The 26,619-nt window shown below is 38.5% G+C and overlaps 1 protein-coding gene across 1 annotated transcript in view; it reads left to right on the plus strand.

Annotated features, from left to right (window-relative positions):
• The window catches only part of fhdc1 (FH2 domain containing 1), a 36,888-nt gene extending 16,612 nt beyond the window's left edge, over nucleotides 1-20,276 (plus strand). Inside the window, exons 3-12 of the mRNA XM_016292566.1 lie at nucleotides 9,059-9,120; nucleotides 10,921-11,023; nucleotides 12,358-12,443; nucleotides 12,554-12,654; nucleotides 13,340-13,410; nucleotides 13,629-13,736; nucleotides 13,889-13,959; nucleotides 15,665-15,782; nucleotides 15,944-16,108; nucleotides 17,130-20,276. Of these exons, the coding sequence (XP_016148052.1) occupies nucleotides 9,059-9,120; nucleotides 10,921-11,023; nucleotides 12,358-12,443; nucleotides 12,554-12,654; nucleotides 13,340-13,410; nucleotides 13,629-13,736; nucleotides 13,889-13,959; nucleotides 15,665-15,782; nucleotides 15,944-16,108; nucleotides 17,130-19,250 (3,006 nt within the window). The 3' untranslated portion in view covers nucleotides 19,251-20,276. The remainder of the gene's footprint in view (nucleotides 1-9,058; nucleotides 9,121-10,920; nucleotides 11,024-12,357; nucleotides 12,444-12,553; nucleotides 12,655-13,339; nucleotides 13,411-13,628; nucleotides 13,737-13,888; nucleotides 13,960-15,664; nucleotides 15,783-15,943; nucleotides 16,109-17,129) is intronic.
• Nucleotides 20,277-26,619: the final 6,343 nt, after the last annotated feature.

Here is a 26,619-nt window from a genome sequence, read left to right on the forward strand (position 1 = left end):
TTTGAAGCATGAAGGGACTTCGCACAGCTCCAGTGATCTGTTGAAGATCTGTGTGAAGATGGGGGCCAGCTGGTCAGCACAGGATTTCAGACAGGCTGGTGTAACACAATCTGGGCCTGGTGCTTTTTTCCTTTTCTGTTTCCGGAAGACCTGGCGCACCTCGTCTTCACTGATTTGAGGTGCAGGTGTGGGGGAGAGGGGGGTTGCAGGAGGTGTGAATGGTGTGAATGGTTGTGTGGAGAGGTGTTCAGGGTGGGTGTGGGGTGTTTTTTTCAAACCTGCAATAGAACTCATTCAGATCATCTGCCAGTTGTTGATTCTCCACAGTGCTGGGGGAGCTGAGTCGCTGGAAGTGTCCTTAGTTTTTCAGGATAATTCCTCTTTGCCACTCTGATCTCCTTTTCCAGTGTGCATTTGGCCTGTTTATACAAGACATTGTCCCCCTTCCTGTAAGCATCTTCATTGGCCTGACGGAGCTATCTTGAGACATTCTTTATTGTGGTGTAACAGTGATCCAATATATTACTGTCTCTGATGGGACATGTGATGTGCTGTCTGTATTTTGGCAGTTCACGGGAGAGATTTGCTTTATTAAAGTCCCCAAGAATTATTAGAACAGAGTCTGGGTGTTGATGTTCTGTCACTGTGATCTGATCAGCTAGTTTCTGTAAAGCTGAGCCCACGTGCGCTTTCGGAGGAATGTAAACACTGACGAGAATGAACGAGCAAAACTCCCGCGGCGAGTAGAAAGGCTTACAGTTAATGAAAAGCGCTTCTAGATCTGAACAGCACATCTTCTTTAACACGGTTACATCTGTACACCACCTTTCGTTGATGTAAAAGCATGTCCCGCCGCACGATTTCCCCGTTGATTCTGCATCATGATCCGCTCTGAACAGCTGAAAGCCTGGCAGATTTAACGTGCTGTCCGGTATGGTGTCATTCAACCAGGTTTCCGTGAAACACAGAGCAGCAGAGTGTGAGAAATCCTTATTTGTCCGGGAGAGCAGAAGGAGTTTGTCCGTTTTGTTGGGTAGAGAGCGGAGGTTTGCCAGGCGGATGCTAGGCAACGGTGTTCGAAATCCACGCTGCCTGAGCTTCACGAGGGCGCTGATCAGTGCAGCTGTTCCGCCAACTATGTCCAGCAAAACATCAGAATAGTCGAAAACTGGTAATATATCGGGTGATGTGCAGTGGCGAATATCCAGCAATTCGTCTCTGGTGAAACTGATTGCAGGGATATAACTAAAGACAGGACAAACTAACAAAAACACAAAAACAACTGCAGAGCACGCCACGGAGGGCACCATCATCATCGGCGCCATCTTGCATTTTTCACTGTCATTTTATCTGGCCAACAACACAAATCGATAGTTGTTTAAATATGAGTTAGGTTCATGGGTTCACCACACGGTCATTTTATAATTGTTAAGTTATCTTGCGTTCTTCACGTAGTAGAAGACCACCAGAGCATGGCAGAAGACCACCACGGTGAAGCAGACCAAACAGGCGGAGCAGAAGACCACCAGAGTAGGGCAGAAGACCACCACAGCGGAGTAGACAGAGCAAAAGACCACCAGAGCATAGCTGTAGACCACCACGGTGGACCAGAAGGATCAGGAACCCATAGCAGAGACTGGGACATGGGAAAAACTGAGACACAAGAAACAGACAGTACATTCACGGTCTCAAGAACAGAGGCAAGGAACACAAGAAGTTCATGAATAGTCTCCCTGGTGACCACTGAACGGGCAGACAGTTCATAAACAGGCTTACAGACTAGGACTGGCAAGGCAGACAGTTCAGCAGACACATTTGGGGAAACAGAACAGGCAGACAGTTAATGAATGGTCTCTATGGCAGTGACAGGGTTAACAAAACAGACATGGAGTGCATTTATATTTTCTGGGGACATAACTGGACTAATGGGGCAGATAACAGGTTTCTTGATTGGAACTGGACAGACAGATGGTTCAACATCAGACTCATTGGCTAAAACAGGACAGACAGAAAGTTCATCAGACATATTACTTGAAATAGGACAGACAGATGGCTCAACATTAGACTTACTGACTGAAATTGGACAGAAGGTTCAGAATCAGGTTCGTTAACTGGAACAAAATAGGCTGACAGTTCAAAACTGCATGTATTGGCTGAGATAGTGTGAACAGACTGTTCAAAACCAAGAGCATCTAGACCAGGGGTGGGCAAACTTGGCCCTTCCAGGCCACTTTCCTTCAGAGGTTAGCTCCAACCAGGGCTGGATTGGTAATCGGGCATACCGGGCATTTTTCCGGTGGGCCGACGCACTTAAGGGACCGACAGAATGTTTTTTTTTGCCAAGGACCACAGCGAGCAGCCAGTGACCCATTGGTTTGTCTCCTATATTGACAGCATAAGCCATCCAATCACAATGCGCTATAGACGGAACGATGAAGTACTTTGCTCCGCCTATATAAAGATCGCTTCAGTCCAACTTCTTCAAGGCCTTTCACACTGGACGAGGAAAGCGCTGCGCTGCGCTATGAAACCCATTCATTTCAATGGCTTGCACCGCGCAAGGGCGGTTTGTTGCTGCGCCGACCAAAGCGCACCCACAGCGGAGCGCACTGCGCGGTCAAAGTTCAAAATAGTTAAACTTTTGCCGCTGCGCTCTGTGATGTTTACCCGCGCGGCCAATAGAAATGGGGCATTCAAACGAAGCTCCTTCGCAAGCCTTCAAGACCTGAGAGTTTCATGCACCCACAGCCTCTTCTTCCTTGCTGCTCTCTTTCTTCTTCTTACTAGCATATAATAAAAGAAATAGAAATTAATACTTTTATTTAGCAAGGATGCTTTAAATTGATCAAAAGTTATGATAAAGACATTCATAATGTTACAAACGATTTCTATTTCAGATAAATGCTGTTCTTCTGAACTTTCTATTCATCAAAGAAACCTGAAAAATTATGTTCAGCTTTTTTCAACATAATAAAAAGAATATATATATATATATTAGCAGCAAATCAGAATATTTGAATGATTTCTGAAGGATCATGCGACGAGTAATGATGCTAAAAAATTAAATTAAATTTTTTTATATATTCAAATAGAAAACTGTTATTTTAAAATAGTAAAAATATTTCAATGTTGCTGTATTTTGGATCAAATAAATGCAGGCTTGGTGAGCAGAAGAGACTTCTTTAAAAAGCATAAAAAATGTTACTGTTCAAAAACTTTTGACTGGTAGTGTATATCATATATGTGACCCTGGGCCACAAAACCAATCAATAATTTTTTTTTAGATTTATACACCATCTCAAAGCTGAATAAATAAGCTTTCCATTGGTGTATGGTTTATTAGACTAGGACAATATTTGGCCGAGATACAACTATTTGAAAATCTGGAATCTGAGGGTGCAAAAAAATCGAAATACTGAGAAAATCGCCTTTAAAGTTGTCCAAATGAAGTTCTTAGCAATGCATATTACTAATCAAAAATTCAGTTTTGATATATTTACGGTAGGACATTTACTAAATATCTTCATGGAACATGATCTTTACTTAATATCCTAATGATTTTTGGCATAAAAGAAAAATCGATAAATTTGACCCATACAATGTTTTTTTGTTTTTTTTGGCTATTGCTAAAAATATACCCAAGAGACTTAAGACTGGTTTTGTGGTCCAGGGTCACATATAATAAATGGTGGTGGGCCGCCTGGACCAAAAAATGCCTGGGCCGATTTTTTGTCCCAGTCCAGCCCTGGCTCCAACCCTAATCAAACCAGCTAATCATTGTCTTCAAGACTACTAGAAGGCTACAGGCAGGTGAGTCATATCAGGATTGGATCAAATCTCTGCAGGAAAGTGTCCTGGAAGTGCCAAGTTTGCCCATCACTGATCTAGATGGACAGACAGTTCACAATCAGCCTCCATGGCTGATTCAGAACAGGACGAGAGTTCGGAGATGGCCTCATTGGCCGGTTCAGAGCAAGGCAAGAGTTCACAGACAGCCTCCATAGCCATGACAGGACAGTCAGAGAGTTCACAGACAGCCTCCATAGCCATGACAGGACAGGCCGAGGGTTCAGAAATGGCCTCCATAGCTGTGACAGGACAGACTGAGGGTTGAGAAATGGCCTCCATAGCCGTGACAGGACAGGCAGAGAGTTCATTGCTGGGTGCCACCACCACGCAAGGAGCTGAAGCGAGCGCCGCCGCCTCGGGAGGATCTACAGCATACGCTACCACCTCTGGAGAAACTGCAGTGGGCGCCATCGTCTCTGGAAACACAGCAGCAAGCACCACTACCTCAGGAGGATCTGCAGCGTTAGCCGCCACCTCTAGAGAAATCATAGTAGACGCCACCAACTCTAGAGTTTCAGTAGTGGTGTATGCAGCCCAAAAACTCCATAAAGCGATCACCATTATGGGAAGAGCTACAGACAGGGGAATCATGACGAGAATCTGGACGATCAGCTGAGATGTGATGAGACTCTGGGCGATCAGCTGTGATGTGACTTGGCTCTGGACGATCAGCTGTGACGTGACATGGCTCTGGACGATCAGCTGTGATGTTACGTGGTTCTGGACGATCAGCTGTGATGTGACGTGGCTCTGGACAATCAGCTGTGATGTGACGTGGCTCTGGACGATCAGCTGTGACATGACGAGAATCTGGACGATCAGCTGAGACGTGACAAGACTGGACGGTCAGCTGTGACGTGACGTGACTCTGGACGATCAGCTATGATGTGATGAGACTCTGGACGATCAGCTGAGACATGACGTGACTCTGGACGATCAGCTGAGACGTGACATGACTCTGGACGATCAGCTGTGACGTGACGAGAATCTGGATGATCAGCTGTGACGTAACAAGACTCTGGACGGTCAGCTGTGACGTGACGTGAATCTGGACGATCAGCTGTGACGTGTCGAGACTCTGGACGATCAGCTGAGACATGACGTGACTCTGGACGATCAGCTGAGACGTGACATGACTCTGGACGATCAGCTGTGACGTGACGGGACTCTGGATGATCAGCTGTGACGTAACAAGACTCTGGACGATCAGCTGTGACATGACGAGACTCTGGACGATCAGCTGTGACGGTACGAGAATCTGGATGATCAGCTGTGACGTAACAAGACTCTGGACGGTCAGCTGTGACGTGACGTGAATCTGGACGATCAGCTGTGACGTGTCGAGACTCTGGACGATCAGCTGAGACATGACGTGACTCTGGACGATCAGCTGAGACGTGACATGACTCTGGACGATCAGCTGTGACGTGACGAGAATCTGGATGATCAGCTGTGACGTAACAAGACTCTGGACGATCAGCTGTGACATGACTTGACTCTAGGCGATCAGCTGTGACTTGACTTGACTCTGGACGATCAGCTGTGACATGACGTAACGTGACGTGACTCTGGTTCGGCTGCCATTTCACATGCGGAACTAATAACTGGCGTAGCGATCATTAAACTAGAATGTCCCAGAGCTTGTGATTTACTGAGTTCAGCAGTGATTCAGTCAGCGATTCAGTCTGTGAATTACAGGCACAGACACGGTGTTGTATTCTTCCTCTGCGACACCCACAGTGAACAAAGAGCCTGCAGACAGCAAAGCATAGTCCATAAATTCCTTTAAACTACAATTAAACGTCCCCTCAGGCAACCATGATTTTATGGGCTCATTTAGTCCGAAACGAAAAATGTCTTTTAATGCAACCTCATCAAAAGGTACCCTATAAGATAACTCACAGAACTGAGTGACGTACTCCTCAATGGATAAACTCCTTTGTCGCAGGTCGAGCAGCTGGTCAACTGGGTCCATACCTGGCCAGAGTCCTTTAGAAAAGCCACTGGATCTTTGTGTTGCCAAGTATTCTGTTATGGAATGAACTGAGGAAGCTGCGGATCCATCTGCAGAGCTTTATTCATTATCATGGTCAGAAACCGGTATGGGTCGATACACAGCAAACAGATATAGATGAGGCAAGACAAAGAGTATTCCTAGTGCAAGCGTGGGTCTTCGATCGGTGAATCATATCCAGAGGGCATGACAAGAGGGGTAATCCGATAGCACAAGCAAAATTTCAGGCGAGGGTCAAACAGAGTCCACACAGAGCAGGGCAAGATAGTAATCCACAGACAGGCAAGAAATCCGAAAACACGACTAGACTAAACAGGCAAGACTTGATAGGACTAGAATAAACCAGAATATCAGGCTCCGTAATGGAGCTATCACTTGGAGAGTGATAAATGCTAAACAATGCTCGGCATTGAATGGTGGTTTGAGACTGATTTTATAGTGTGTGTAATTGGCTGCAGGTGAAAACGTAATCAGTGAAATGAAACATGCGAAATGTAGTCCGGAGTGACATGTGACAGTCTGTGTAATGTGAGAGTCAATATAATGGGAGGGCGACCTCAGGTGGCAAGCGTACAGAAGGTCACGGACAGGATTCGTGACAAAAGCCCACTAATCTGCCATTTAACATCATATTAAGCACAACACAACACATCGGTAGGTCTACAATATTACAGTATTAAACTAAACAAGCTAATGTTATTATTGCTAACATATAGCGGACTCATGAAAAAATACATTGTTTAATCTTTTTTTTTAAACTAATTTATTAATGACTCAACATCATCTGTATTAAAGAGAAAAGAATCACTTCATCCGATGTTTAAAGTGAATAAAATAGCCTAGACATCCTACTTACTGGAGTTCCACAACTACTGAAGAACTTTGTTGATGAGGTAAAGGGGGAAAGCAGGCAGTGGACTACTAAAGCACTGTGACGCAAGGAGGGGGGCTCAAAACATTTTTAAACTTAATACTTTTTTGTCCCATTTGTGTTTGTATTGTTTAACTACTTTTACACAATTATTTTACGTATATATTGTTATATTATTTACAATACACAGCATGGTTATTAATTATATTTTTAAGGGGGGCAACACTCAGATCCCCCCCCCCCCACACACACACACACACACAATTTCCAGCTATGCAAACACATTTCATCAACCATTTGAAGTGTGAACATTTTGGGGAAATTCAATTTCAGATAGGGGAAAAAATTCTCAGGGTTATTACAAATATCTTCATTGTGTTTTGAATATGGATGAAAGTTTTATGGATTTGGAACGATATGAGGGTAATGAGTAGGTGATGACAAAATTTTCACTTTTGGGTGAGCTATCCCTCTAAAGGGGTCATATGGTGCGATTTAAATTTTTCCTTTCTCTTTGAAGTGTTACAAGCTCTTGGTTCATAAAGAAGATCTGTAAAGTTGCAAAGACTAAAGTCTCAAATCCAAAGAGATATTCTTTATAAAAGTTAAGAGTCAACCGCCCCACATGTCTACATCAGGATGTGGGAAGATTTGCATAACGCCACCCAAATGTTCACTCAAAGAAAGAAGGCATAACTTTTATTCTCGCTGTAGTATTGTTGCTGCCGCCATATCGTGATGACGCTGTGTGTTTCATTGTGAAAGCCAAACTACTTTGTTTGGTCTTCCAAAAGAGGACGATATCTGCTTCATCATGCCTAGAGCTGATCCGTGCTGGTCACCGAGGAAATACATCAACTTCGTGCTGTGGATCGCCGAATCGGCTTTCACCGTAGACAAAGCGGAGTCCAGCCCGGGGTCGTCACATGTGGTTGCCGCAAGCCCGTTGGCCTCTCCTTCGTCGAATCCATCGGCTGTGCCGTTCTCAAGCCTGCCGGCTTATTCGGCCAATCACAACGCACTAGATAGCTGGCCAATCAGAGCACACCTCGCTTTCAGACCGATGAGCTTTGTAAAAATCAAAGCGTTTCAGAAAGGTGGGGCATAGAGGAGAAACAATAATGTACAGTATGTGGAAAATAATGTGTTTTTTTAACCTTAAACCGCATAAACACATTTCATTACACCAAATACACAAAATAATGTTCTTTTTAGCAAAATGATATGACCCCTTTAAGGTTAATTTTAAACAAAAATTATTTCTAAAATAAAAATATATTAATTCCTATTTAATTTAGTTGGATTGATGTGCAACAAATTTGTAAAGCACTTTATATTAATCTAAGAAACTCTGCCTGTCTTTCTTATACTATTATAAAAACCTATTTGATTAGTGGGGAACTTTGTTATATTATTAAATGTATGGCATATAAGTCTAGTGATACAGTTTCCATTTACTGTGCCCTTAAATATTAGAACTAATACATATGTTTAGAATTATTTTACTATAAATAATAATAATAATAATAATAATAAAAGGTAACATTTTATTATGATATATTTTTCTTTTGTAAGTTGTTCACGTTCATGTTGCATTCCAGTCTGGTCCAGTTACTCTCAAGGCTATTATATTTGCAGTTATAGTTTACATTTAAATATGCTCCTCCTCATCTAAATCTGAAGAAACGTTGTCATCCTCTTTTCATTTTTGGTTCCACAGTGTCACTCTGCTCAATTTGTATAGTAACTTGCAGAAGCCAAAAAATGTTTGGAAATGCAAATGTGACAAAAAAGTGAACCATGGAGTGCTTTGTGTTCATAATGCGCACCACAGACTGAATTTTGAGACACTGAAAACTATATTTTGGAGTGTAACTGTTCTGAAAATCTGACCTTTTTGGTTACACTTCTTTAGGTGTCCTTGTTACAGTGTAATTATATCTTTAAGTACTGAGTAAATTAACTTTCTATAGAACAATGTATTTACTATAGAGTTTGGGTTAGGATTAGGGTTTGGTTTTAGGGTCAGTTACATGTAATCATGCATAATTTACTGTTGTTGTTATTATAGTAAGTATATGTAACATGTAACGAGGACACTGTAAAATAAGGTTTACCTCACTTTTCGTTTGCTTATAGTAATCTTGCAACATCAGAGATACCAGTTTTATTTATTTGGAAGCTGCATTCAAATCAACACGCCACAAAAACCTGAAGGCCAAAAATTTGAATGGAATTACGTCTCTGTCAGAACACACACAGTCTGTCCTTTGTGTAACTTTCCATCCATTTTAATTACCATTTCTATTCCTCTGTTTTCCCAGATCAGCATCTTAGACTCCAAGAGAGGAATGAACATTGGAATTTTCCTCAAACAGTTCAAGAAGTAAGTTTCTCAGTGTCATCATGTGTAAAAACCTATGTGTGCATGTGCTCCAGCACAGAAATAGGATCTGGTGGTCAAGAGAAATCCGATGCTCTTGTGTAAAGATCAATAGCTTTCAGGTTCTGATTGATACTTGGAAGTTCACATGAGGATGCCGTATTCATTCACTGTGACAAGTACTAGGTACAGATAAACAAAGACACAAGGTATGTTGCTCAGTAGACAATTTGAACAGAAAAAAGCATAAAACAATAAAAGTTTACGTCAGACCTGTTGCATTGTATCATGGGCAAGAAAAGGTGAATGTGTCCTGTGTAAACAGGATTTTTGTTTATTTTTGAACAGGTATTTCAACATCCTCCAAGGCAGCATGACTATAAATGATTATGCAAAAAGACAATGCTTTCTTCTGTGATCAGTTGGTTATATCATATTTATTTTTGTCTTCGATGTTTGTGTGTATTCTGAGTATGTGATGGTCATGTATATTAGAGCTGATCAGACACTGCGAGTCACATTCACTTTGCTGAGTCACTCATGCAGGAGACAATGTTACAATTAGTCCCAGACTTTCAGAACGCAAATTACAAATGCATTGAAAAAAAACAGCAATGCACTTATGTTTGTGCAACATTTCCACACCTTTTTGACTTTATTCGTATTTGAGTGAGTCATTGTTTAGAGACATAATCATTTAGTGTTATATTAAGAGAAATAATCACTAAAACCTGTAACAAAACAGCTAAAATGCACTCAATGTAGATTTCTGGGGGACAGTATACAGCATGTGGATACTTTTAGCAATCAATAAATCAATAGTTAAATGGTTAAAATTAATTGTGTTTGCATGTATGTGTGTGTATTTTAAATTCTGTACCCCTTTATTTTAAGGGGTCTTTAAAGGGATAGTTCACCCAAAAGTGAAAATTCTGTCATCATTTATGTATTCACCCTCATTTCAGTCCAAACCTCATGCCGTTGAAGATTTTGGTAACCATACAGTTGACGGTAGCCATTGACAAATGGCTACTGTCAACTGTTTGGTTACAAACATTATTCATAATATCTTCTTTTGTGATTAACAGAAGAAAGAAGTTCATACAGGTTTGGAACAACTTGAGGGTGAGTAAATGATGACAGAATTTAAATTTGATATGTAGAGTAAAATGCATTGTAAGATAATTTCCCCTTGACTATAAGATATCACTAAATATCATCTCAACACAACAGTGGCACTTATTAATTTTTTTATCTGAAGATCATCATTTGTGAGATTTATTTTGTTTCAACAATTTTGAGGTTGAATTATCATTTTTTTCATCACTAGATACTAGTGATCTATGATTTTTTAATGCTGGATATTAAACATTTTTATGACTGTTTGGTAATGGGGATTTGTGGACACTGTAATTCGCTTAGATTTGTACAGTAACTTAATTAACTACTAAGTAGTTTGATTATTCTTTATAATCTATAGGCCAATTAACTAATAGTAATTCATTTTTGCTATTATGATATACTTTCCTTAAAAATACAGACTTGTATATAGTTCATAGAGCTAGTGTAATTGTTATTGTGTAGTGCAATATACCCCCTAACCTTACCTTATGCTTAATTTAATGTAAGTACATAGTAATTAAAGACTCCTAATATGAAGTGGGACCCAAAATACCTGCATTATATAAGTATATACATATAACACACATCCTTGTAAAGATTTGTTTTTTCCCATCTTTCTTTGGATCATACACCGAGTCAAAAATTGATTGTCTGGTTTATACTTCTGTTTTTCTCTCTCAGGTCCAATCATGCAATAGTAGAAGACATTCGTCTGGGCAACAGTAAGCAATATGGAGCTGAACCGCTGAAAGAACTTCTCAAACTTCTACCTGAAGCAGAGGAGGTGAGAATTCTGAAACCACACCATATTTGTGTATAGTCCCATTTTTGGTGTGTATGGCACCTGCTATTAACATCTGCCTCATCACAAATGGACATCAATGTATACAGGAGTAAATTAAATACAATGTGTATTATGAACAAAATAATTAAATCCCTCAAACCACATTCGCTGGCAGTCAGAGATACATATAGCCACATCACATTTGTTGTGTATTTGCTGCATTAATGCATAATGTGTCCCAGACAACATCAAAAGACACTCATGTAACAATTACATTAAAATAATGTTTCGATATGCAGTGGCATACTGATGTGCTAAGTGATGTATGGGGTCACAAATCCAGACCCTCTCCTCAATGAAATGCAATCGCCAAGTTGATGTGTTGCTAATGCCAGGTGTACCAGGGCTGAGTAATATTTTAGTATTATTTATATAATATTTTAGTGTTTATTAACATTTTGAATTCGTTTCATTCGTAATTTATATATTATTTATTGCATATAGTGGTTCAGTGGTAGAGCATTGCGTTAGCAGCGCAAAGGTTGTGGGTTCAATTCCTAGGGAACACACATAGTGGTAAAAAATGTATAGGCTGAATGTACTATAAGGTGCTTTGAATAAAAGCGTCTGCTAAATGCATTAATTATTATTATTATTATTTATTTCAGCATTTTCAATTAACAAAAACAATTTTTACTTTTAGTTAACATTACCAACACTGCCAAGACATAATTTATATAATTTTTGGCAAATAGTGCCTGTACTTGGCACAGATGAATGGGCATGTGTTGAGGTATTAACTTTAAAAATCTGGTGGTTACACTTTATTTTAAGGTGTCCATGTTACAGTGTAATTATACATACAAGTAATTAGTAATATTAATTAACTACATGTACTTACTGTAGGGTTAGGGTTAGGATAAGGGTTTGGTTTAGGGTTAGTTGCATGTAATTATGCATAATTTATTGTTATTATAATAGTAAGTACATGTAATGTGTAACAAGGACACCGTAAAATAAAATGTTACCAATATGGCCAAAACCGATGCTAATAATTATGTGTGTTACAGTATATACAGTAATTAATACATTTCAGAAATTAAAATGTATACTATGTATACTAGTTACATCACAACATAACTTGTAGTATGAAAAATGGACATTAAGCTTTAATATTTAACATTAAGTGTTAGATGATAGTAAAGGTCTCTATATTAAAAAAATTTCATCTACAATAAATCCAATCAACTGATAAATCAAAAATGGTACAAATACATTGGACATCCCTAGTACATATGTTTTCTCTTTGGATTTAAATCACATATATTCACTAGGTGAAGAGATTGAAGGAATTCAAAGGAGACCCAAATAAGCTGACACTGGTTGATTCCTTCATGTTCCTGCTGATTCAAGTGCCACGGTAAGAGGCGCACAAGATCTCTCTTATCAATAAAATACAAATCTAAGATTTCATAATACCTAACATCATACACAAAAGGCAGGTCAATTATTGTTTGCTCAATTTTAAAGCTTTGAGGTGTGTATTGAAGCCATGGTACTTCAGGAAGAATTCCATCCATCCTGTACAGTCATGAGTCGTGATATTAACATTGTGCGTCAGGCTACTGAAGGTAAGAACATACTAAGTTCTAATGTTTATGTCATATTTATGAGGATTTTTCCTTTAATCTAGAGTAATGTCTTTTTTTTAAGCAGGCAAAACATTTTGTCATTCATGCCTTTTATTTTGACTTCTGTAGAACATAGTGGGGGGAAAAAAACTAGTCATCTCATTCTTGCTCTCTCGTACACATATTCATTATCCCCTGTAATTTGATGCACTATTCCACTACTTTTAAAAGAGCTGCTGTCAAGTATGGACCGATAAACAGTAAAGTAAACTTTAGTAGCAGGATTCAATTCTTGTTGAGTGCATTTTGCTGAGTCATTTTCTGTCACTCAGCTGTTCCTGTATTAGCCTCAGAAACCAATGGCTCATGACCACTTAATGCCTCAACACTACTGAAATGTAAAGATTTGGCACTCCATTAATCATTACATTGATGCTGGGAGACATTAGCAAAACTCGAATTGAGTTTTATTAATCTTGCATTAACTAATTCTAGCAGTCTATTTTGAACTACACGGTAGATCATGCTGTCAGCACTTTTTTTCTAATTTAAATGTGGCATCAAGTGTTCAGATTTCCTTGAAATGTCTTAGTCTGTAGACTGTAGGAAGGATAATCGCATTTAGAGTGTTGTGTAATTTAACAAATGGCCTGTGACTATTCAGTTTCTATTGATTATTCCACAGAACTAATGACTTGTGAAGAACTCCATGCCATTCTACATTTGGTTCTCCAAGCAGGAAATATCATGAATGCAGTAAGTATTTTTCTCTTATTTGTCTTTCCAGTGTTCTTTACCCTTTACCCCTCATCTTCCCCCTTTTTTGTGGACATTTCCCTAAATCCTCTTTTCACTTTTGTTCTTTCCTTTCAACTACTCCTTCAAAACATTCCCTGATGTTTTTTAATCAGGAAGGGTTGATGGCCTTTACAGCATTGACCAGACATTGACTGATAATCTTTGTGTGTTCATAGGGTGGCTATGCAGGCAATGCTGTGGGCTTCAAACTATCTTCACTTCTCTCTCTGGCTGACACGAAGGCCAACAAGCCTGGCATGAACCTGCTTCATTTTGTGGCACTAGTAAGTGGGACAGAACCAGATTCACTGTTTTCTCCAGATGTAATGATACATTTTTGTAAATGTTTTAAGAAAGCAGAAAAGCCATTGTAATAACACCAACATTTTGTTTTAACTGCTTTGACTTGGAATTTTCTTTAACTTTTATCACAAAGGAAGCACAGAAAAAGGATGAGGCCCTTTTGAAGTTCCCAGAGAAGCTAACGCATGTTCAGAGTGCAGTCAGGTAACAACAGTATTAGTTTCTGATGCATATTGCAAACAAAAGTGGAAGGTAACTTCTCTCAATATTATGAAACTTTAGAACACCTTAAAGGGTTAGTTCACCCAAAAATGAAAATTCTGTCATTACTTACTCACCCTCATGTCGTTCCAATCCTGTAAGACCTCCATTCATCTTCAGAACACAAATTAAGATAGTTTTGATGCATTCTGAGAGCTCTCTGACCCTCCCATAGACAACAAGGATCCTTACACGATCAAAGCTCAGAAACATAGCAAGGAGATTGTTAAAATAATCCATGTGACATCAGTGGTTCAACCGTAATTTTACGAAGCTACGAGGATGCTTTTTGTGTGCAAAGAAAACAAAAATAACGAATTTATTCAACAATTTGTCTCCTCCGTGTCACCCTATAGCAGTGTTTCCCAACCGGGGTGCCGCGTCTGTCGAGAGCAGGAGTGCCGTGTAAAAAATAATTTTTTAATATTTTTAAATTGCTAAAATGTTCAAAAAAGCATCTATTATATAATATCCATTTCTGATGTCGCCAATAATTAGAGATGCACCGAAATTTTGGCTGCCGAAAATGAGTTCACCGCTCAGGTTTCACTTTCACGTGGTGTGACGCTCTGCGTATTATCCCGCTCTATACGTGTGCGCTCCCCTCGTATACCGTTCATGCGAATTGGAACAGCAAAGTCCACTCAAAAATTTAACCGACAGGAAACATCGATGTAGTACAGTATTGTTTCTGTCTGCAATAGCCCTACTGTGTTGTAACATGGTGTGGTATATGGGCAACTCTGGTAACGCTGCCCTCTTTAAAAATATTTGTTCTTATTTTATTACTGACTGTTTACTTGTCATTTTTTATTCAATTCAAAGTTTTAAATCAAGCTATTTCATGCTACTGCACCAGAATTACCCCACTGTAAAATAAAAAAAACACTGAGTGAGCAAAAATTTGTGAGATAGCTAGTTATAATGGTAATTAAATAATGTTTGCATATGTATAAAAGCCTACATTAAAATCTGTCATATAAATTGGTCTCTTCATTAGAAATTAGCCTACTGACTGCCACCATTGATGGACAAAATTTTTAAATAATATTAAAAATATCTGTATGACATTATATTCTGCAGTTCTTCCCTGTTGTACCGAATATCTATACTTTTCAAATTATCATATCAAAGTTAGAAATTCAAATATTGTGACAAAATTTATTTTGTAGGGTGCCGCAAGTTTGTTAAAATTTCCAAAGGGTGGCGCAAATAAAAAAAGTTTGGGAAACACTGCCCTATAGTGCCATTTATGAGTATCACATACGTAAACAACGTATGTACGCGGATACGTTGTTTACGTTCAGATCAAAGCGTAAAGCTCAGAGAGTCAGAGAGCTCTCGGAATGCATCAAAAATATCTTCATTTGTGTTCTGAAGATGAACGAAGGTCTTACAGGTTTGGAACGACACGAGGGTGAGTAATTAATGACAGAATTTTCATTTTTGGGTGAACTATCCCTTTAAATCGAGTTTTACTAATACTGACTGTATTAACTATTGTTATGACAGCAATGTCAAACCAATCTAACAAACTATTATTTTGATTGAAGTTTTGACTTTTTCTTAAAAATGTTGTCATTATGTACTCAAACTTTCCATGAGCCCTTCCTCAGTCTTTCTCTGACTTACATTTTTATTGTTTTAGAATTTCAGTAGAAAATATAGAAGGAGAGTTTTCCTCTCTGTATGTCAAAACGCGTTCCTTGGAACAGAAAATTCAGGATGACGTTGAGCTGCAAAAGCAGCTAGATCCTTTTTTGCAGGTAAATGAATCATTCCCTCAATTATAATTCCATAGTAGATTATGGTTTTGTCTTTTTTTGTATTTCTACTGTCTTTATATTTTCATTTTATTAGCTATAATGGATTAATTAACTTTTTTATGTCAATAAGAATGACTCACCTGCTTTCTTCTTATTTGTAGAGCTCTACACAGGCCCTGCAGGATCTTAAACATCGCAGGCTGGACTTGCGCAAAGAGGGTAATACCCTCATTGACTTCTTCTGTGAAGACAAAGACACTTTCAAACTGGATGAGTGCTTTAGAATTTTTCAAGATTTCTGCCTAAAGTTCAAAAAAGCTGTAAAGGTAAATATCACCTGACTAATGGAACAGAAAATTCAGGATGACGTTGAGCTGCAAAAGCAGCTAGATCCTTTTTTGCAGGTAAATGAATCATTCCCTCAATTATAATTCCATAGTAGATTATGGTTTTGTCTTTTTTTGTATTTCTACTGTCTTTATATTTTCATTTTATTAGCTATAATGGATTAATTAACTTTTTTATGTCAATAAGAATGACTCACCTGCTTTCTTCTTATTTGTAGAGCTCTACACAGGCCCTGCAGGATCTTAAACATCGCAGGCTGGACTTGCGCAAAGAGGGTAATACCCTCATTGACTTCTTCTGTGAAGACAAAGACACTTTCAAACTGGATGAGTGCTTTAGAATTTTCCAAGATTTCTGCCTAAAGTTCAAAAAAGCTGTAAAGGTAAATATCACCTGACTAACATGCAAAAGTAAAAAAATACATGAAAAATAATTTAATATAAAATAATTAAGAGCTTATTTGTCACGACATAAAGGTCCAGATTTACTATCAGCTTGAGCCAGTGCAAACCCTAAAAAAGGATTTACTAAAGACACACAGTGTGAAATTAGCACTGAAAAAGCGTGGACACTGTTATTTTTGTGACTCACCTTAGTGAATATGCACTTGTAGATGTTTCCCTTTCGATCTGTAAATTTATGGGAGGAGAGTATTTAAATGAATCACGCAACACGATTTACGAAGATTTGTGCTCGTCAGTTCACTGGTATTTGCGGCATTATTTAACTTCTAAAAAAACATGTCTTAAAGCAGGCGGTAATTTGCGCTGCTTTTGGTAGATTGCGCTGGTCATTATGGAAATGAGATGTTGCATCTTTGTTCAGTGTAATGTGCACCTTGTCAGTAAATCGCAGAATTTTCCCCTCCCATTGGTGTTTTTCTAACGCTAATTTGCCCTGTTTAGTAAATATAGCCCTAAGGCATTTATGAATCATGCTACAGACCATATATCTGTGAACACAAACTCCTATAGTGATCTCTTATCCACTCTTCTGCAGGATAACCGGGACAGAGAACTAAAGGAGGAAGCTAGACAGCGTCGCTTACGGGAACTGGAGGAGAGACGGTGTGCCTGGGGTGTAGCCAATACTGAGGCAGGTGGTTTTGGTCGCAGCAGCAGTGAAAATGATGTTGACATCCTAACCAAAGAAGGCCTCCTGGACTTCCTGCTTCAATCGAGACCTCAAAGCCCCCACAGTCCTTTGGGGCGCTCAGCTAGTGCCCGACGTTACCATCAAACAGAGCTGATATCTGGGTCTTCAGCAAGTGACTATACAAAATTCAGCAGCCTGCCACGTTCAAGCAGGAACCATCAACGAAAGACCATGCCATGGCTTGTCTTACAGGATGATAATAGGGAGTTGGGTCCACAGAGTCAGGATTGCCAAGAGAAGCTGGCAACTTCACCAAGGGCTGAGACTGAACCCATTAGTCCTTTAGCTAGATACTCAAGTTTTGGCTACAGCATGAACAATGATCCCTACAATAATAATAATTACACTTCTCTCTCTGAAGGTGGCGTTACACCTCAATTAAGTAACGCAAAGCTTGTCTTTCAGGGGACATCTGGTCAAAGTGTTGGACGCATGAGTGTTTCTGTGGAGAAACACAAACTAGTTACTGGCCTTCAACCCTTTGAGATAACCAGCCAGATCAAGAATAACAGTCATGTTTTTGTGGACAACCAGCATGAAGTGTTTGTAACAGATCTGGAAAGGGAAGAAGATTCTCCTAAAGCATTTATCCTTGATACACCCCCATCTAGCAGGAGTTCCGAGGAACCAGAAAAAGTTTGGAACGACAAAAGGATCTCATCACAGAGGGAGGAAGCAGACACAAGTACCTTTTCCTCAACAACTTGTGACACCCCATTGCCCCTGGATCCCTCTTTGTCCAGTAAGAAACCTGTGTTGTATGTCATGGACTGCACTGAAACCGATTGTTCCATTGTGTTGGACTGTTCTGAGATAGAGTGTTCTCCTATCATAAAAGAAAGATCTGAACTTAACCCAAAGTCACAGGATGCCAACTTTCCAAGAATTATTCAGGACACCAATTCCCTTTCCTCCAATTTTGAGTCCACCGATTGTCACATTGTGTCCACGTCAAGTGATGAACCACTTGCCGGAAGGGTCACTCAAGCATGTCCAGAATCAGTCAGTCCATCTGTAACTACTGAAGAAGCAGAGACAGATAGCTGTGACACAGCTGAAGGGCGAAGAGTTGGCGAGAAAGCAGTCCAGACCAGTAGCCCCAAAACAACACTTGTCAAAACCAAGACAACATCCAAAGTAATTGCTCATGCAAGCCGTCCGACAAGAACCCTCACAGCAACTGAGACTCAGAACATGCGCAAAGTGGTGCCCATTACAAGGCAGAATCGCTCTAGTAGCAGCATGAAGAAAGTTGAAAAACCTTCTGGACATGAGAACATTGAACCCAGACATCCACATCGTGACCAAAGCATGCCAGCCAGGAGAGGCGAGAGGCAAGGTAGACCTGCACGACATTCAAGCCTCCCTCCAGAGGATCCCAGGGCACAACGAGGAGCGACACCAAGCAGCTCTCGGTGGGCAAGGGACTCGACTCAACACAGACCCTCCATCAAGAAAACAAATCCTAAACCTGTTCGTAACATTTCAAAACCAGCACCAGAGGAAAAGATGTGTCGTTCTACAATGCGTGCCTTGGCCCAAGCTCAGGCCCAAGGAACCTCAGAAGTAGGTACACCTGACAGTCTCAACAACACCCTGAAAAGTTCTTCGCCTTTGCCTAGCTTTGCTCGCAACACTGTGGCCTCTTCTTCCAGATCTAAAAAAGACATGCCCTCACCAGCTGTAACAGGAACACCATCTAAGAGCTTAGCCAGAGCTAGCTCTCAGAGATTGCCCGGTGGTGGAACGGACTCTGTCAGTAGCGGACCTTTGCCAAGGAGCGAGGATAAACTAGGGGGGTCTATTAGGAGGGTTCAGAGTGTAAGGGCTTCTAGTCGAAGCAGTGACACACCGCCCCCGCAGTCTGGACGAGAGCACTCCCTTAAAAGTAGCAGTTTCTCTGAGAGATCCACACAGATTAGAGACTCCATCTCTAACAGGACCAACAAACCCACATGGAAGTAGAGTGGACATATTACACTGTGGCTCTAAAAGTAACGTTAAACATGGATGATCAACATTTTCTGCATATACTGAAATTACTAGAGGCACAAAAGCCTCTTAAATTGTTCTGAATGTATCTACAGCCTTTAAAATGTAGCTAAAGTTGTGTCGCTGGATGCTCAGTAAGAGCTTCAAGAATAACATGAGCTACTGTCACCATTTGACAGCACATTTAGTAGCACTTCCACATCCACACAAGGATGGTTTTGATGGCCTTTTTACATGTAGCTGACACATTATCAACCATCACAGAAAACACATCAATCACGAATTGTAATAGTGTTAGATTAACCCTATATTTTATAATCTATATTAGTTCTACAAAGATCCTGTGAGCTGTTCTTACAAATTGCTGGGAACAAATAAAATAGAAGACAATTTGTCATATATACATATGCTTGCTTTGTTATTTTATATAATGTGTAGTAAATGTAAATGTAATACTGTTTACTAGGGTAATATTTCCATTAAAACAGCTTCATGAACACTCAAAGATTCATCCACATTTCACATGTGCATGATGACAAATCAAGCTGAAGACTGTTTGATGAATGTCTATAAATGTTATCCAAATACACCTTAGTGTAGCTGATGCAATGAGTACTACAGCTAATAGTTCGAAGATGCCTCTCCAGTGATGTTTTTGGATATGTTCAAAATCTTTGCTGCCGAGTTGCTTGTTTTCAATTTGCCTTTTATGCAGGGTACATGCTGCTGTACACTGTTTTGCTGCTGATGACACTGTATTTGTGACTTTTCTGTGAATAAACTGCTAGTTCTTTCTTTTTAAAGCCATACTGTTAACCGGGAGTGGCAAAACCTGGTGCTAGAGGAAAGGCTCAGACTTTTGAGAAAGCACATACACTGTATGCATCAAATATTCTCACAGTATCTGCTTGAAATTAAGTTGACAGGTAGTCAACAAAAGTATGTGTTGCTCAAAACTAACGAATCAGTATTAGAATAAGTGGCAACACTTTACAATAAGGTTCTAAACATTAATTCAATAGTTCACATAAAATAACAATTAACCATATTTTACCTAATTAACATTAGTTAATGTATTATGAATAAACATGAATTAACAATGAACAATAGTATATTGATAAATTAACATGAACCTACTGTAGATTAATACATGCTATAAAAATTGTTGTTCATTGTTAGTTTTAGATACCTAATGCATTAACTAATTAGAACTAAGAGAACTAAATGCATTAACAAACTGAACTACATTGTAAAGTGTTACAGATTAAGCGTAATTTAGTGGTGATTAATAAGGTGGTAAAAGATGTGCAATATGAAGTATTTGGTGCACAGGAAGGCTTTTTGCATGCTTTTACCCTTCTATACATGTGTCTACTCCTCAAGCACCCACCATGTTGGTGAGGGAGTGTATAAATGATATACTCAAAATAGAATGGATGAGTTTGAAAAAATATTAATTATAAATACAAATACAAAAAAAGTATGAATACTGTAGTAAACAATGATAGACTGTTGTCAGCTGATGAAATCAATACTGATGTCACACTATGACAATACAAAAATCCTTATTTCTACCTCTAGAATCATATTTGCCACCTCTGGTTCTTACATTCTGATGGCTCACTCATCAAGTGAATCATTGGCTTTTCACAAAGTTCTGCAGGTGTACCTCAGTTACAATGTACAATGCCTTTTTTTGTTCTTAGAAGGGTGTATGTATTGACATACTGTATCTGTATATTTAGCGCTGATTGGTTAACATGCTTTAGAATGCATCCATGGCAACATGGTGTAGTCTGACACAATGGAATCCTTGTTCCAGCTGTAGATAGGAGTTTAACCAAAAAATAAAATAGCAAAATTTGGAGCAAAATCATTTTAAGCTATAACTTTCAAATGAAACCTTACATGCATTTGTCCAGTCAGACATGTCAGTGTGTTGTACCTTTTATTGATATTGCTTGAATTTTCTATTTTGAATGTTATTTCTGAGCCCTGTTCTCTGTGATTGTAGAATTACAATCAATATAAGCTAATCAATAAAATACATGTGAAAATATAATAAGAATATTTCAATTCGCTGATTGTGAATTACAGTGATGTGTTTATTTTGTGAGGGGGAAAAAAAGATTATTATTTAGCTATGGAGTGCCTAGTTATTTAGCTATCCATGGTTTGTTTTTGACAATGGTCACTTTTTTTAACCACACCCAATGTTTAGTTGTGTGGGTGTGTGAGAAAAAGAAAGAGAGATGCAAATGAAGCATACTAGGCCGATACAAAAAAGAAAGAACCTCTAAATCGCCCAGATAACAGCAAAAGATCGGACTGAACAAAAATATCACACTTTACCAGCTCTAAAGCTCAGCACCCCACTGTGGCAGGGCAAACACTCTTTTTGTCAAAACTTCGTTTTAAACGTTTCCTCTACTAGAATGCCACCTGCTGGTCATTCTTTGAAGAAGCATAAAAAGTTCTGATAAATGCTGCCTTTTCCCACCGGCTGGCTTTTATGGTGGTCTCTCTTCTAACTCTTAAGTTGCCATGGTAATGGTGTTCCTGTAGAGAACTATTTACCCTTAAAGGCACTTTCATTTGTATCACTCTACATATCAAACTACAGCTTAACTAAGTGAAAACACCTCTTTCCATGGCACTTAAAGGGATGGTTCACCTTAAAAAAAAAGCATTGAAGAAATATTTTTTGTTTGACCTATTCCTTTAATGTATTTTATTTACATGTAATATTGGTTTAAACTATTTAGCATTGAACACATTATACATATTTTCCTGACAGTTAGGTCATCAGGGGTCTTATCAAATAAATAAATAAATCATTACAGGAATAATATATAGATTAATCTGCGTGAATAATCATATGTTGGATATCATGTTTAAAACACCATATATGTCAGTGCCGATGGCCTCCCGATGGAATCCTGCCTCGTGGAACTTTCCTGATCCCACCCCCATCCCCCTCTCTCCCACTTGCTTCCTGTCAGATCTCCACTGTCCCTGCTGAATAATCCAGCATAAATTAGCATGGATTCCATGCTGGTACAGTGCTGGTCCAGGCTGGTTTATGCTGGTATAGTGCTGGTCTAGCTGGTGGACCAGCATATTCATGCTGTTCTCAAGCAATATGGACCTGGTGATGCTGGTTCACCGGCATGGGCTTTGTAGGGTTGAGTGTCAGTAGGCCAGCTGTCTGTATGCAAGTAGTGTTTTGGGGACAAACATAGTTTTTGCTTGCATATTTCTCTATTTAACACAATGATGTAAAGAAAAAACAATAGGGGTAAAACATGATTTATTGAACTATAACTTTGTAGTTTCTTTTGCTCCCTCTGCTGAAAGTATAACAGAAAAATTGGATTGCTTAAGTCACTGGTAAACTGGTAAAACGTTTCAAAGCATCAAAGGAATTGGCCCGTTTCATAAGATCTGTACATAAATCAGTTAAAAAGAGCTTGTGCACACTGGATTACAGGGGTTATGAGAAGAGCTCTTTCAATGGGACAGTTAATAACAACTTCATAATGAAAGTTCAAAACGGAAAGTTGTTGATTTTAAAGACTTTCGTACTTATATTGGAAGTCACATAAATCCAAAGTCAGTCACTGATTTCAAAAAGTGCACATAGTAAAAGGTATGTCAGTGCAGTCAGAACCATGAAATATTGTTGTTAATAATGATAGCATGCACTTTTAACAATTGCTTAAACAGAGTTAATTCAACCAAAATCAATGGCCAAGTGACCGACTAAAGGGAACACTAATCATCATAATGGTAAGAGACACTAGCAACCTTTACACATGTGAAAGAAATAAAGACAAACTGGTTTGCAATAAGTGAATATGGTAATTCTGTTTTTGCAGTTGTTTAATCATCCTCTGGTGAGATATTGATTTTATCTAAGGCTTTGTGACTGTAACTAGTTGTTGTTTCTGCTCACCTCTTCACTTATTTCTGTTCCTGCTGTTCCTCTTATCCTCAGTGATTCTGCTTGTTAACTGCAGGTGTCATCACTAATGCTCAGTCATCACTTGTAGAGTGAATCTAATTTATTTCACTAACTACAACACTTCTTCAGTGTTACTTTTACTCTCTGTAGATCAGGATCATATGAAAACGGAGCAGTGTTTGTTTAACACTGGGATTTGTGTAAACATGTAACCAGCAACATGTGTTTTTCTTTATTAAATACAGGTACATCTAAAAAAATTAGAATATCATGAAAAAGGTCAATATTTTGGGTCCTATCAAGAAATATGCAAAAATGCCAAAAATCCACACTATATGTTACCAACGTAATCAGTTTGTGCTTGACCCAGAACAAACATACAAACTAAGGTTAATGTTAGATATTCTACATTGGATTTGTGTCTAAATACAACAATATTCCTTGTGCTTGTAGGACAGCAACTAGCTCGCTGGACAGTTAGTGCAATTAGCTAACAATCCTGATGAATGGTTTTCAGAGATCACAATTACTCGATTTTTGAAGGGAATGTGAGCATGTTCCCAGCAATGCCAAGATCGTGGCATCGCATTATTACACCTCCTGACAAAGGAAGGTGTAATCTTAGCACCTAATGAATACAGAGAAGGTCTGAAGAAAAATAAATGTTACAAGAAAAAAGTAACCCTCAATAAAACAAAGAGAGACAAGTTTATTTCAAGAAACCAGAACAACGTGACTGTACTTCAACAGTGATCTAAAGAGAATAGCTTAAAGTTGGTTGACAGAAGAGCTAATATGCAATACACAAGACTATAGCATAATCAGTGACAGTTACAGTGACAGTATTATTTACAAGACACTAAGTCGGCTGTTACCAAAACCAAGACAATAAACCCTCAGGCAACTACTAATGCAGTACAATTAACATCCAGCAGGAGGCGCAACAGCATAAAATAAAATCACAAATCTGAACAAAACGATTTCCAGTCCACAAATAGCTGTAGAAATTTTGGAAACAGTCAAAGAGTAAAGGAAGAGAAGTGTCCAGCCTAAAGTATAAATCACATAGAATTTTTATAAGAGTTAAATATAAAAGTTGCACAATTAAATCGAGTTTGAACATTGACTTGAAGTGTACCAGCCCTCCAGTAGCATCAAGAACTGTTGTGTTTATAATGTGGAAATTGATAGGTTTGTAGATGCTGTCCTATCATGGCTTAGCAAAAAGACTGAAGTGTCAGGCTGCACAACAAAACTCCAACTGTGGTGAAAGTTGACACTGGAGCAACATGTAATGTAAAATGAGACGTTCAAACAAGTTGCTAATATCAACCAAGCAAGAGAGGGATATTAATTTGTTGCTTATGGTCGAGGCAGAATTAAAATTAACTGCATAATTATTGAAAGCCGTGGAACTTCAGAACATGATGATTTGAAAACTAGTTCTCAGCTCAGTGTTATTAAGTAGCCTATAGGCCACATCTTTATTAGTGAAGGCCTAAAAGCTGATCCCTCCAAAAGTAAAGCTATAACAGTGTGTATCAATGACAAATAAGACTACACGATAAGAGAATCATCTTAAAAAAATCAAGTTTAAAATAATGTGCCAAGTTCTTAGAAACATACTGTTTATATTGGTTTAATATGGTTTTGAAAACAAATTTTCATGAATTTAATGACATGTTGGAAGGTCTGGATGAATATGAAAGAAGCAAACCATCTATCACACGACAAATCATAGAAGAGACACAATTTAAAGGGAATTTTGGTTTCATGAAATATGTCGGTAACGGAGAATATCCTGTACCCTGGCAGCACTGATTTTATTCTTTCAAAACATTCTGCAAGCATGAAAGGCCTCATCTATGATTTATTTATATTTTCTTCCCAGCTCACAAAGAACTTAATAATTTATGTAAAATTGGTCTTACATGAAGCATTTTAATGGGAGTACTCTGCAAGATGACACATTCACCTTGAGTGCTGTGTGCAGTGCGAATAGTTCTCTCGACGAGACCATTTTATTTCAATGCAAAAAGGACACCAGATATCTACGTAGTAAAAGTAAGTTTTAAACATTTCTCATGCATGCCATGCTCACGTAATCATTTTAAAGATGAGTAAAAATGTTGCTGTCACAGATGTCATCCATCACATCTTTACACTGCAGCTTTTACAGTGATATGTGTTGTTGTCTTTGACATATTTTATTTAGTTTTATATTGAGTCAACACATTACACATTCATTTTTGTGCAAGCAGAACTACACAAATCCTTGTGTACTATACAAAGCCAAGTATGAGAGTAATTGGATTGCTTTCTGTTAAATGAGTTCTTGTGATATGATGTGCTTCTGTGATATAATATAATTTGTGGTATTATTTTGGTAAATGAAAGAAGAACACTGTGAGCTCTCATTCTAGTTTTAAATGGTTTATTTACTCTTGACTTGAGTTTCTGGTTTATATTGTGTAAGTGATGAATGTCAATGGCATTGTGCCAATAGATTAAATGACTGACCTTTATTTTATTCTCATTAGAGCAACAAGATTGGTCCAAGATGATTTCATTTTGGCCATCTATGGGGTGACAAAATGCCCCATGAAACTAGTTAGCAGCTTTCTTTATAAATAGGGAATGCCACATGCAGCTATGCATGTAGGCTGTGTCTGTATTTACTTTAAAGTTACGTGTATAAACACATACTTGTGGGCCAATTTTTGTCTTGAATGCTTGTCTGGCTTTAGTGTTTATGTCTTAAGTGGTTTCCATGGGAAGGAAGGCCAGTTACAGATATTTTTGATTCAGTTTTAACAATTAACTTTCTTTATAAAACTAACATAGATAAATTATAAATCAGGTTCTGGTTTAATATTGAATGAACAGAAAGACTACTGCTTCTGTGCAGCTAGAGACATACTGTACATTCTCAAAATACTAGATAGTTCTAAAAGGAACACAAAAAGGCCCTCTTCTTTTTTTTGGTAATATTTTAGTTTACTAACAGAATTAGCCACTGGTGGGTACTAAAACTATTACATCTATTATGATGTACATCAATGTGTATTGATGTGTTTATCAATAGTGTGACTCTAAGTTCAGAATTTTTGCTGTATTTTTTTAAGAAACATGCATAGTGGTAATGAGTAACAAACCCTGTTATGTTCTATTTTTACAGTAATTTATGGGCAGTTGTTTAAATCTTTAAGGTTTTAGGAAGAAAAGTCCCAGTGTATGGTACAGTACAAATCTCTCCTTTTTTCTTTCAGCCTGTCATGCCAGGGCAGATTTCCTCCAATTGTCCTCATGTCTTACACACTGATTTATCTTCGTCTCAGTACATGTTTTTTATTGCCCCCAGTTCACTTGTACTCAAAG

Source organism: Sinocyclocheilus grahami, unplaced genomic scaffold (genome assembly GCF_001515645.1).
Source record: "Sinocyclocheilus grahami isolate Dianchi unplaced genomic scaffold, SAMN03320097.WGS_v1.1 scaffold288.1, whole genome shotgun sequence".
NCBI classification, from domain to species: Eukaryota; Metazoa; Chordata; class Actinopteri; order Cypriniformes; family Cyprinidae; genus Sinocyclocheilus; species Sinocyclocheilus grahami.